The sequence below is a fragment of the Thamnophis sirtalis genome, unplaced genomic scaffold (genome assembly GCF_051295495.1).
Source record: "Thamnophis sirtalis isolate CommonGarterSnake01/CBP01778 unplaced genomic scaffold, rThaSir2_p1.2 scaffold_6, whole genome shotgun sequence".
NCBI classification, from domain to species: Eukaryota; Metazoa; Chordata; class Lepidosauria; order Squamata; family Natricidae; genus Thamnophis; species Thamnophis sirtalis.
Genome location: NW_028261386.1, coordinates 37,388,033 through 37,401,628, shown reverse-complemented (window position 1 = coordinate 37,401,628; position 13,596 = coordinate 37,388,033). Strand labels below are relative to the sequence as shown.

Genomic DNA, 13,596 nt, shown 5'->3' with positions numbered 1-13,596 from the left:
AAATACCTGTGAAACTCAGAACTATTGATAAAACTCATGTCTTAATCTCCAAAGCAATCTGAAATTGTATATCTGATTTAAACACTACTAAACTGGCAAAAACCTGTTAAAATAAGGAACAAAGTAAAATAATAACAAAATAACGCAATTGGGAGGGACTTGGGAGGTCTTCTAATCCAACCCCTTGCTCAAGCAGGAGACCCTATACCATTTCACACAAGTGACTGCCCAGTCTTGTCTTTAAAACTTCCAGTGTTGGCGCATCTACAACTTCTGGAGGCAAGTTATTCCACTGATTAATTTTTCTAACTGTCCAGCAATTTCTCCTTATTTCTAGGTTGGTTCTCTCCATGATTAAAGCAGCAAATGCTTTTTTGAAGATCCATTATATGCAAACTATTTGCTCATGCTTTTGCTTTTTCATTTACACCCTCATTGCCCAGAACAAATTGCATTTAAAGGCTATCCTTCATCAGTGATGGAACTAAGAATGTATATATAAGATAATTGGATGTCTTCTATTCATTTCTTGATCAGATTAATTTAGTTTCTATGAAACTAAATGTATTTTTATACCCTGATCAGATTTCAGACTTTATTGTATTGTGGAAACATATTGTACTATAGTATATAATGCATATTATCCTTTTAGTTGCTTTTTAAAACAACACATTTGTTGAAGCTGCCAGAATACAAACCATTTCAGTTGTTCCTTTGGAAGTACTACAGATTGAGAAAACTGCAGGCATTATTAGTATTTGGGTGGTTAACTTTCACTATAGTCAGAAGCAAGGATACGTAATTAATACTGTCCATGCACCACATCTTTCCTTCCTTTCCTTTACAATAGTCACTATTTAATTTGGGGGGAAAAACAGAAATACTAATCTATCACATACAACTATCTTATCAAGTCCATTTGTTCATGTGAACTAATATTGCCTTCTTTACGAATTTCCAGTAATTCATTCGGTAGCTGTCACAATGATGCCCATGTATATGTCGGCTTTTATCCCCTGGAAGAATACCTGCTCCCACAGAACCAAAACACGTGCTCCAACCTTTGGCCCCTGCCTAACCAGGCAAGACAATGGTGAGCCAGCAACAAACTAATTTATTTGTCCATTCTATGTTCCTATTAGGGCCAGTTTGTTATGGGGGTTAAGGCATCAGGGTAGAAATCTGAAGACCATGAGTTCTATTTCTGTCTTAGGCACAAAAGCCAGTGGCCAGTCAATCTCTCTCAGCCCCTGGAAAGAGGTAATCAAAAACCACTTCTGAAAAATTGTGCCAAGAAAACTGCAGGAACTTGTTCAGGCAGTCACTAGAAATCAACACAGACTTAGAAGCATCCCCACAAAAAGTTTCTATTATACTTCGCTATCGTAACAGCTATATCCCCCCTAGTTACAATTGATTGAAAAGTGATGTAAATATCTATATGTATGGAGCAGTGGCGAAATTCATTTTTTTTTACTACTGGTTCTATGGGCGTGGCTTGGTGGGCATGGCAGGGGAAGGATACTGCAAAATCCCCTTTCCCACCCCACTCTGGGGCCAGCCAGAAGTGGTATTTGCCGGTTCTCTGAACTACTCAAAATTTCCGCTACCGGTTCTCCAAAACCTGTCGGAACCTGCTGAATTTCACCCCTGGTATGGAACTTCAAATGGCCTATATAACATTGTGGGAAAAAAGCCAAATGCAATTGGGTTTTGGCTCAAGAAAATAGCAATAGCAATAGCAGTTAGACTTATATATCGCTTTCAGCTCTCTCTAAGCCATTTACAGAGTCAGCATATCGCCCCCACAGTCAGGGTCCTCATTTCACCCACCTCGGAAGGATGGAAGTCTGAGTCAACCTTGAGGCGGTGAGATTAGAATAGCTGAACTGCAGATAACAGTCAGCTGAAGTGGCCTGCAGTACTGCACCCTAACCACTGCGCCGCATCGGCTCATCAGAAAAGCAGTTTCCAATTACATAATTTTATATGAGTTGGTTGAATCCCACTTTAAGAATTGCATCTGAATTCCACTCTTTAAAATGACATAAAAACACAAGGCTCAGGGAAAGGCAATGAGAATGTGCAAGGGACTGAAAAACCAAGTCCTGAAAAGTGATATAGAAAAGGGGTATCACAAAGCATTATCTGAGAACTCAAGATAGAGAATAAAGCTTGCAGTACTATGTGAATGACAGATCATAGAATTCCATCTGCAATATGAAACAGTGCAGCCCATTCACATTCAACAAGCTCAAGCAAATGCCTAGGACAAAAGAATCACACCAAAATAATCACCAGCAAAGGCCATGTGCAGATTGAGATCCAGCCATTCCTGTGATTAAATGTAGTCAAATACCTATTTGCCATTTTATGAATTGGAAAAGTAAGATCACACACTTTAAAAAAAGGAATCTGGAAAAGAAAGCTATTTTCTGTGATGTGAATAAATTAAAGCTTTTGACAACATCCAGTTTATTACAGAATGACACATTCCTATGATGGAGAAGGCATTCTTGGCCTTTAGGGCAGCTTCTGCTTTCAATTAGGACATTTGTAACAACCAGCAAAATAATAAAAGCTATTTAAAGTATTTTAAAGAAAAAAATAATAAAGTCCATAGTATCTATGTTGGCTTACCAGGGAGGAAAAAGCCAGCAACTCATTTCAACCAGTCAAAATACATAAGGCTATGGGTGTTTTTGAATTGATCAGAGATGTCCATCTTCAGTCCACAGTCCACACCCCTGGAATGAAGGCAAATATACACTATATTGCCAAAAGTATTCGCTCACTTGCCTTTACTCGCATATGAATTTACTGTAAGTGACATCCCATTCTTAATCCATAGGGTTCAATATGACGTCGGTCTACCCTTTGCAGCTATAACAGCTTCAACTCTTCTGGGAAGGCTGTCCACAAGGTTTATGAGTGTGTTTATGGGAATTTTTGACCATTCTTCCAGAAGCGCATATGACTGTGGAATATTTAGGAGTGAGAAAATTTCACAACTGGATTTGTTGCACAGGTGGTATCCTGTCACAGTTCCACGCTGGAATTCACTGAGCTCCTGAGAGCGACCCATTCTTTCACAAATGTTTGTAAAAACAGTCTGCATGCCTAGGTACTTGATTTTATACACCTGTGACCATGGAAGTGATTGGAACACCCGATTCTGATTATTTCGATGGGTGAGCAAATACTTTTGGTAATATAGTGTATGTGTCCCATAATAATGTTTCCAGATCAAATCTTTATCAGTCACCAGGGCCAGAAATTTAGTCTTCCAAGCTTTTGGACTCATGCTAGAGCTCATCTTCAGAGAATTTCTCTCTACCAGAATGTGTCTCACATCCTGGGACACTACATTTTGGTAAACACATTCTGGTGAGAGAGAAGTTCCATGAGGATGGTCTCCAGCATGAGTTCCGAAGACTAAACTTCTGGTTCCTGTGACCCACCCAGATTGAATCTCACACCCCTGGAAGCCTAAGATGAGGCAGACTCTAGAAAGAGTGCAGAGAAGAGCAACAAAGATGATTAGGGGATTGAAGACTAAAACATGAAGAACGGTTGCAGGAACTGGGTATATCTAGTTTAATGAAAAGAAGGACCAGGGGAGACATGATAGCAGTTTTCCAATATCTCAGGGGTTGCCACAAAGAAGAGGGAGTCAATCTATTCTCCAAGGGATATGAGGGTAGAACAAGAAGCAATGGGTGGAAACTAATAAAAGAGAGAAGCAATTTAGAACTGAGGAGAAATTTCCTGACAGTTAGAACAATTAATCAGTGGAACAGCTTGCTTCCAGAAGTTGTGAATGCCCCAACACTGGAAGTCTTTTAAGATGTTGGGTAGCCATTTGTCTGAAACGGTATAGGGTTTCCTGCCTAGGCAGGGGGGTGGACTAGAAGACCTCCAAGATCCCTTCCAACTCTGCTAACGAAATATTACAATGCCTTAGAAGAGAGGACTGTCAGAAGAGGCACAAAAGCTTCCTTTACCTATGTCAGTGCTCAATTCCCATCATCCCTAAATTGGCTGAGATAGATAGGGCTCAAGGACAAACAAATAAGAGGAGGCCGCTTGGCGACGACCCTTTCTTTCGGCATTTCTTTTACAATATTCGCCCCGCCCAAACAAAGGCTCCGGCAGTGTCTCTAACTTGAGCCAAAACGAGCCGAGGAATACCTAGCAAATGCCTTCTTCAGCTTGTCGGAATTCTAACGGGGTCGCAGAAAAGTAGTATAGAAACGGAGCAACGACGGAGCCCGCCAATCCAAAACAGACGCCGCGTCCCATTCAGTTTATACACCCGTAAAGAACAAACTTTTCGCGGCATCACCAATGAACAAAAGATCGTTTTGCTCGCCTGACATCTGAAACGGAAGACGGCGGCCGCCAACCAACAATCCCCATCCCAAGTGTGACTCCTCTTCAAAGGAGCCCGGGGATGCCAAAGTAACTGTACTGTGCAACCTCCCGCTTGCTTGCTCCGCGCCAAAGAGACGCTGTACGTGTAGTAGAGGAAAGTAGTTTACAAGGCAGGAGGGCATTTAGAGAGGGGAAATAGCACAGTCCCTGGGGTGGGGAAGGAAAGGGCGACAGGAGCCTTCGGCCTAGAGTCGGGGTACCCGTCCCGAGCAGCGCGGAAGCTGCAGCCCCTCGAAGATGCGCCTCCCGGGCGACCACCCCGTAATAGCCACTCTGACTGGGGCTACCTCCTCCTCTTCCTTCGCCGAGTCGCCCATGGCTGCTTTAGGCGGGGCCGCGCCCGGCCTCCCCGACGGCAAGGCAGCGGACGGCAGCGGCGTCGCCTGAGTTGGAGGGATCCCCGATCGACTTCCAGCCAAAGACTCCATCGCGGAGGAGCCTGGCCGAGGCACTTTAATCCCCGAGCGCACGTGACTCGGGACGGCGGAAACAGCTCATTGCTTGTGGTTGAGGAGCGGGATGGGGGGAAAGGAGAGCGCGGCTGAGGGGGTGCAGAACTCCGTGCAACTCGTGAACGCTCGTGTAAACCCTAAGGCAAACGTTTCTGCTCCAAATCAGATACTCCTTATATCAGGCGACTGGAATTCCTTAGCGTCTGGATCTCGGAGGGATTGCCCTGGCGCGCGCCGATTAAGATTGTTTTTCGTCGTATGGCTGTCGTTGGGTGTGGATTATTTTTCTCTTCTTCAGAATAAAGGTTAGCGAGTAGTCAACTATTCTGAATCAATGTCCACTGATTCCAGATTTCATGTCTATAAACCACACTGAGCCAATGTAAGGTAAAGGTAAAGGTTTCCCTCACACGTATGTACTAGTGGTCCCCGACTCTAGGGGGCGGTGCTCGGAAGAGCCAGCGCTGTCCGAAGACGTCTCCGTGTCATGTGGCCGGCATGACTAAACGCCGAAGGTGCACGGAACGGTGTTACCTTCCCACCAAAGGTGGTCCCCATTTTTCTACTTGCATTTTTACATGCTTTCGAACTGCTAGGTTGGCAGAAGTTGGGACAAGTAACGGGAACTCACTCCCTTGCGGGGCACTAGGGATTCGAACCGCCGACCTTTCTGATCGACAAACTCAGCACCAAAATAGTTAAAAAATCTCTGAGGGGACCAGAAATTATATCATGAGGTTGAGATAATAGAGTGGATCACATAGAACGGCTTTTGGGGACAGGACTATAAGGGAATTTGACAAAGGGAACTGAAAAAGAGAAGTGTCAAATCTCTGTAGGCAATTGAACAGGTTTTTATGTGCATTTTAAATATGTGGCTATAGGTTTCAGTGTGTAACAGTGGGCAGCTTTCCTCAAGCTGCAGCCTTCCAGCTATATGGATATTAATTCTCCTAATTTTCAGTGTTTCCAACATTAAGCTCAATTCATTTAAGATCACACTGATGTGTGATCAGAAGATATGTACCTTTCCTTCTTTCCTAGAATATGAAAGGATTAACTTCTTCATGCAAATGAAAAAAGATGCCAATATTACCTCTTGAGTTTTATTTTTATGGCATTACAGTAAAACTCATTTACAGGATGGATCAGCTGAAGAGATCCATTCATTCAGCATTCTGATCCCAAAAGTGGGATCAGCATCAGTGTTCTCAGTAGAGATAGTGACCTGTTGTTATGTCATCACACACATTTGTGTCATTTGTGTGATGTTGTGGCTTCTGCTGGATAGTTAGTGGTTTGCCTAGCTGAAGTACTTCTGGAAAAGCAGCAGACAAATTTGGCAGGCAATATTCTCCCGCCCGCAATTTTAGCTCTTTAGCCTTTGTTTTGCTTATTGCATTAAACCATGCTTTAAACCAATTGTTTGAATAAACTAATGTAATCTGTTTATATGGTAGTAAGCAGCCATAAATAGTTACAAATTATCATTAGTGTGTTTGCATTAGAGTTAAACCATGAACAAATAAGTTATATTGTGTTTTAATACACAGCATAGGCATACTTGGCAAAAGGCCACACATTACATTTCAGATGCCTTCTATTTTAAAAGGTCTGGAAAGAGGAATTACAATATCTAGCATAAATAACCAATTTCATTGTATTTAAATACAACAATAAATATTATACTAAATTATGGTAATCAATGATGGCAGCTTTCTGTATTTCTTTTCAAATTACATTTCCCTTGTATCTAAGATTCAACCATGATTGAAAACCAGGGTTTGCAATTTCTCTTTCCATAGATATGAAAGGGATTTAGTATTACCTATTGAATTTCTACTTAATATGGTGCCATTAATGGCAAAAAGACTGCCCGAGAACAACTACAGAAGTTGGTTGCAGGATAAAGGGATGACTACTAGCTACTGGGAATATATGCATGTATTTGTTTTTAACAAGCTACTGCATTGTAGCAACATTCTCAGTTTGTGTATCCTGTAATACTGTACATAATTCTGCTTACCATTCCCCAGAGGCTCAGTATGAGGTCTTTTAAAAATGAATGTTAATTATTCAAATATGAATAATTTATTTCCTAGTTTGAACATCGTAGTACTTAAAAGGAAAATATTCTGGCATGACTTACAAATAGTATGCATTGAAAGGCAATTGTCAGAAAACAATTTTGTTATTTAAAAAAATTAAGAGAGAATATCATCAACTAGGAACTAGCTATCAGGGAGGATTTATTTATTAAATTTATGTGCTGCACAGTTTTACACTGAAAAGTGACCCTAGGCAGCTTGGGCGAAAATGTTATCAGAGTTATTTTACCTTTAATTCAGTCTTCAGATAAAAAAAGTTCTTTAAAAGGCTTGCAAAATCCTGTAATAAGGCTGTCTTTGCTTTTATGTCATTTGATATAATTAATGTAAATGATGTGACAGAAAAGGAAAAAGGATTGGAAACAACAAGAGATAAAACAAACTCAGTAGCTAAGTACAGATTCCTTGTAATAATCAGATGGGAATACTTTAAAGAAGAGGAGTCAAAAGTTGCTGAACACTTTGCTGCTGGTTCTCCTTTAGTCTATTCCTCTGGTAAAAGAGCTGCCTTCTCAGTAGACTTGATGGGAGTGACCCTGATTTCTCTTTCCAAGGCTGCAGCAAAGACTTAGAGCAGTTTACCAATATATTCTCTTTGAAGAAGTGATAGGCAGAGATGAAAAGTAGAGATGAAAAATACCATGTTTAAAAAGATACATCTTTTTATCTACACACAGGAATGAAAATAGTATTCAGTACTATGAAAAGTATGGATAGCATCAGAACAAAAGGCCTGAATGTGCATTATGTTGTGTATGTGAAGAGATAAATGAGACACACTATCTTACATGTCTATGTACAAGTATGAAAAGCAAAGATAATTCTGTAAGGCAGCAACATCTGGCAGGGAGATTTAAAAAACCAAGAGGGCAATTAGTGTTTCTTGACTGAACTCCTGCCCCTATTTTAAAAGGAAAAGGGGAGTGGCTTTGATCATGGGGATGAGGCTGTCATCTTGACTTTTTTAACCCCTCCCATGCACACTCTGCTATAGAGAGTCTTTTTGTGGTTATTTTGCCAGGAATATCTGGCACTAACCTGGTCTCCAAATTTTTGTAAACTCGTGCTTGTGTTTATTAGAAAAAATAGCCACTCTGTCCTCTCTCAATTCCTCATTCATTCTGGTACTTAGATTGTATGCAGTCCCCAACTACACTCACATCCATGCATGTACAGCTACATTAATATGGTTAACATATTTCAGATTTGGGAGAAGACAAGGTAGGCAGTTTTTTCTTCAAATATCTTAAACTAAGCAACTAGGCAATATTTTAATGTGCAGTGTCACAGAAATAACACTTTCCAAATATTCATTGTCCAACACCTGCTCCAATTAATCAGACACAAGGAAAAGAAGGAAAAACAACCAGTATTTATTTTGTTTACCAACAATAATATTTGATCAAATGTTGTGCCTCACCAGCAAAAAGGGTACGTGAAAAACATCTAATGCAGTGGTGTCAAACTGAAGGCCCGGGGCCAGAACTGGCCCATGGGGTGTTTAGATCTGGCCCGCTGTGCCATACTAGAAACAGTGAAAGACTGGCCCGCAGTTCCTTGGCCAATGAAAATGGAGCTTGGGAGGGCTGCATATGGTCCTCTCAAGTGCTGTTTTCATTGGCAGAGGGTTGCAGGAGGCCATAGCAGCCAAAACGGAGCTCGGGAACCCATTTTTACTGGCAGAGTACTTGGAGTGACATTGAGCTCACCACACCCACCCCAGCCACGCCCAGCACAAACACAACCCTGATGCAACCCTCAACGAAATCGAGTTTGACACCGCTGATGTAATGCAAAGTAACCTAAATTCATATGCCAAAGAATAAGCAAATACTGAACAATGATTATGAGAAGTAATTTTTACCACTGATCTTTAAGTTTCAAGGTTCTCCCCAAATGCTATGAATTTGCCTTTATATTTTCCAGAATTTGTTATTTAATATTTTCCTATTAATGCCAATGCTATCTCTAACAGCAAGTGAGCAAAATTGATGTTATGTATACAAGGGCAGAAATATTAGTTTGCTTTTGCTAAACTCACATATATAGTTTTCTTAAATGTGAGATCTACACTGGGTTGTTATCCCAGGAAATTATTCCAAAACAGCAATGTTTGTCTTCTTGTTGTTTTTTTAAATACATTTATAGCTTCCTTGCACATGGTTACATGTATAGGTAGTGGGCTGTTCTCAAAGACATAGCTATACAAGATAGCTGCAGAGTTGGCAGTTTTGGGAGGATATGGTTAGTGCTTGGCTGCAGTTCCGCATTTTGTTTTATTTCTTTGCCATTGGTGGGATTTGGCTTTCTCAAAAAAGGAAGTTTGACTTGCAATGAGTATAATGTTAATTTTTCATCAAGTACTTTGGGAATACTGAGGAAGCATTTTATCCACATGAGGCCAGAACATAGGAGACACAGGAATAGTACCAAAATGTTTACTTAGCTGTATTTAAAGACAGTAGTAGACCCTCTCCCATTACTGTAGATTATTCCTGATCTTATTCAACTGATCTAGGAATTATAGGATTGAAGGCTAAAAATTAATAGTAATTACTCTTAAAATGCATTTAGCTAAGTTATATCTATTGTGGCAGAGAGAAAACAATATTATTGCAAGATGAGGCCAAGTACCTCAGCACTCCAAAACTTTAAGAAAAATTGAACAGGACTCATTTAGCCATATCTTACATAATAAATTATAAATCTAATTTTCTGAGTTTGCGTGTCACATTGAATCATTAACTATATGGATTGGATTTGCACAACACATTAGGCAAAATGTTTGGCTAGTCTCTAAGCTCAAAAACTGGACTCAGTTTATTTATGTATTCAGGATTTCTATCAAATCTCATTAAATTAAAGTAAATTGCAAGGATTAGATTTATCTATAATACTGCAAATAAGATTTAGGGCAAAATAAATATCTAGTCATAGAGAGCATAGAGTGTTTGAATGATCTTATCAAACTTGGGTCTATTTAGGAATATTAGATTGACCCAAAACATCTGCCTGTCATCAATCTGAGGAAAGTTGAGAGCCATAACAATTTATAGGAAAAGAGTGCATATGTCAGCAGTATAAAACAGCTCTGACTGTAGAAGCAATTCCAATCTCTAATTAACAAAACTTCATCTAGAAGATTGCAAGTATATGAAAACGTTTTCAGTAAATCTTAGGCCTTTGGAGTTTTTTCCCCCTGGAAGTACGTTGGAACTGGCTGAAATAGTTTCAAAAGTTTTCAGATCTGCTGTAGAAAAAAAATCATTTTTATTGTTTAACATAATAACTGTAGGGACAGTAAATTTACTCAAACAGGGTTTAAATCAGGTTCATAGTTTAAAAGGTAGAAGTCCCAGATAACCCTGTTAGTAGTGTAGGTTTGAGTTAATAGTTGGTTGTGAAAGTATCAGAGAAAAATAGAGTCATAGGTTACACTGGGGAGTTTAAAAGAAAGCAAAGAGTTTTATAGTGTTGCAAATAAATTGCAAAAACGTGTTCATGAAATCAAGAAAAGTTCACTTCAACTTTTATACCAATACATTCTTGCTACAAAGTGATCCAACTTGTACATATTTTCTCAGATATAAATTCCAACAAACTTAATTGGCCTCAGAGGAATCGTTATAGGTTTAAAGTATTTTTATAAATAAATAGGCTAGAGGCTGTTACTTTATTTTGATTTCTAATATAACAATACTTATTTGGAAAAAAAGGGATCAGACAGTGAACTTTTAGTTGGCTTCAAATAGCAATGCCTATCCTTTATCAAATTGTGGTTTATAAATCACTATTTGGATTCACATTTCAAACTACAATATGCTGAAGCAATCATGCTATATTTAACTTAGTGCTTTTCAAACTTAACAAGATTAAGATGTGTGGACTTCAACTCCCAGAATTCGTTAACCAGCATGCTAATTGGAGAACTCTGGGACTTGAAGTCCACACATCTTTAAGTTGCCAAATTTGAAAAACGCCAATCTAAAGCTACCGTAGTTTTGCTTACTCAAAAGGAAACCTCACCGATTTCGGTAGAGATCGCCCGCGTCAAGGATAACTGCAGCCTAATAGCCGCTACTTGCTGCGCCAAGAACATTCTTAGCTCCTTTTTTCATTCGGCGCCAGAAGGGGATAAAAGCAGATTGGCCTCTAGTGGGCGCTGTAACAGATTGAAGGCGAATGGTAATGGTAATGGCAATGGCGCTGAGCTCGGAACCCTTGTCTGATCGCTCGGTCAAGCTAGCGGTGTTACTAGCCTTCGCTTCGGGAGTGGTGGTGGGATGGCAGGCGAACAGAGCGCGTAGGTATTACCTCAAGTGGCGGAAGCGACGGCTGCAGGACCAGCTAGCAGCAACTCAGAATAAGTTGGAACTCGCGTGAAGCGGTGAGGAAGCCGCCGCAATAGCCCAGGAATGGTGACCGGGAGTGGGTCACGCTGACTGAGAGGGGTCACGCTGAAAGGCAGCGCTCTTTCATGGCAAAAGGCTCGTTTGCCCTCGGGCCTTCTAACTCTAGGCTGGGGCAATGAAAAGTTCAAGCGGCGATCCCTGCTTTTCAAAGCTAATTATCAAGAGAAGTAGGCCAAATAGTTATCGCGCTTAATTTTTGCTGTGTTTTTCTTTGCTATCTTAAAAAAAAACCTTTATGACTCTTTGTATGAAAATAAAGGCACAAAGCCTTAATGTATGTTTCAATTTGCACCCTTCTTCTTGAAGGGTTTTATGTTTTAATACTAGTCGATGAGCCTAAGGATACCTTGGCCATTATTATTTCAGGTAGAGAAGACGACCTGTTTCTGTATAATGTTTGCTTATTGAATGCTAGTTGTTCTGGAGAGCTTTAGGAAGAGAGAATATTTCCCTGAAACTACTACTCATTTTGTAATTGTTTTAACAATAGTCTGGAAATTCATGGTTTTTTCAAAAGTGGTTGAAATTACTTTGGGGTTACAAGTTTCAACCTTGTTTACTGGGTTACATCAGTTTTTTTCAGAGCAGCTGAACATTTTGTATGCCTATTTTTAATTAAACAATACTTATTTTTTGTTGAAACACTTTGGTTTTTTTTGAAAATATGCTGATTTTTAAATTCAGGGATTCGTTTCTCAGTTTAAATTCTTTACCATATGTATAATAGACATTTTGTTAAGGTTCCTGCAACATTTCAGTTGACAGTTGTACCAAAATCATCCAACATCTCAGTGGATGGAACTGTGCCTGATTGCCTTAATGCTGTTCCCAAATACTAAAATTACACCATCTGTTATATATTTTAACTTGTATTCTGTTTTGTTTTATATTTTAAATTTTGAGAAAACTTTTAAGTTATAGGGAACTGATTTTCATTTTTTTACCTGTCAACAGCTGAACACAATAGAAGCCTCAAAAAGAACTACAATCAAGTTTCCATATTTGATGTATATAAATGGACTTCTTTAAAACATCCTCCTGCGCAAACTTGGTTTGGAGATATCTATGAAATTGCCATTGCATGGGACTGATATTTACAAAAAAGTTTAGCATCTGCAGAAAGAAGTCATCTGTCTGTGGAAACTTGTCTGTATGAACTGCTTAACATTCCCTACTTGGACTGCTAATAACTTAAGGATGTTTTATGAATTGGATCTACTTAATAAAGTTTAAATAGAAAATAAACAAGTGCAATGCAATATATTCTGTGTTCGTTTTTTCTTAAAAGTTCTTTATTTTGGCCTGAAAATGAAGACAAGCATAATTTTATATCCTAATATGTGATTACCAATTTATAAACATTAAAGGTTAGTTCTAAATTTATTAGCCTGATTCAAACAACATGCTAAACCATAATGTGTTTTGTTTTGTGTGTTTACTGTATTATGTCAAGCTACATTTAGCTTATTTAATAAATCATATTTAAGCCTAAAGCAATGTGTAAACTAATACCTACATTGAATGTGATTTTAAATCTGAACTATTTATTTTGGTATGATATTTTATAAGAAACTATCTGCCTAATCAACTGTATAAAGAAACAAAGGACTAGAAATGGTATTTAGGTATGGGGGTTGAGATGCAGTACATGATGAATGCTTTGCTATAAATTCTTACAGACTCATTTTCTAGTGCAGCCAAGAGAATCAATGTACCAATTGACTCATACTGATTTTTTTTCTTATTACTGGTATTCTGTAATAAGGTAGGTGAAAATTCAACCCAAATGAATGAGTACTGTACAATAAGCATCTATCTGGTGGCAAAAAGATAATCTAACTTCATATATTCAGTTTGGTGAGCCCTTCGTTTCTGGGATGTTTGTGGCCAGGTTGATACAATGATAAATTATTTTATCAAGTTTGTAACAGTTCAAACTTTCTTTTTAGTTTCGATTTATTGTTAGGCACGTTGGGCATTCAAGTAAAAAGCTGGGGTATACATTTATTAGATATGTAATTGCTGTTTATCCTGCTCAAGTGACTGCTCATAGAGTAGAAGACATGTGTTTTGAGTAAGTACTGGGCTAGAATTCCAGAGTGAAATTGTTCACTCTAGAACAGATCCTAGGAGATTTGGAGAATAAAATTGGAGGATTAAATAGGCTGATGTGAACTACCAGGCATATAG

General features: G+C 39.0%; 2 protein-coding genes across 2 annotated transcripts in view; one reads left to right on the top strand and one right to left on the bottom strand.

The window, feature by feature from the left end:
- The window catches only part of LOC106544512 (two pore channel protein 1), a 29,379-nt gene extending 24,517 nt beyond the window's left edge, over positions 1–4,862 (bottom strand). Inside the window, exon 1 of the mRNA XM_014060805.2 lies at positions 4,722–4,862. Coding sequence (XP_013916280.2) covers positions 4,722–4,862 — 141 coding nt within the window. The remainder of the gene's footprint in view (positions 1–4,721) is intronic.
- Positions 4,863–11,076: 6,214 nt separating this feature from the next.
- Positions 11,077–12,665, top strand: MTLN (mitoregulin). The gene is made up of 2 exons (XM_087717618.1): positions 11,077–11,381; positions 12,361–12,665. Exon 1 carries the CDS (start codon positions 11,177–11,179, stop codon positions 11,375–11,377), a length of 201 nt encoding a protein of 66 aa, XP_087573744.1. The 5' UTR covers positions 11,077–11,176; the 3' UTR covers positions 11,378–11,381; positions 12,361–12,665.
- Positions 12,666–13,596: the final 931 nt, after the last annotated feature.

Coding starts and splice junctions, on each gene's coding strand:
- MTLN (XM_087717618.1), top strand. CDS start 11,177: ATGGTAATGGTAATGGCAATGGCGCTGAGCTCGGAACCCTTGTCTGAT.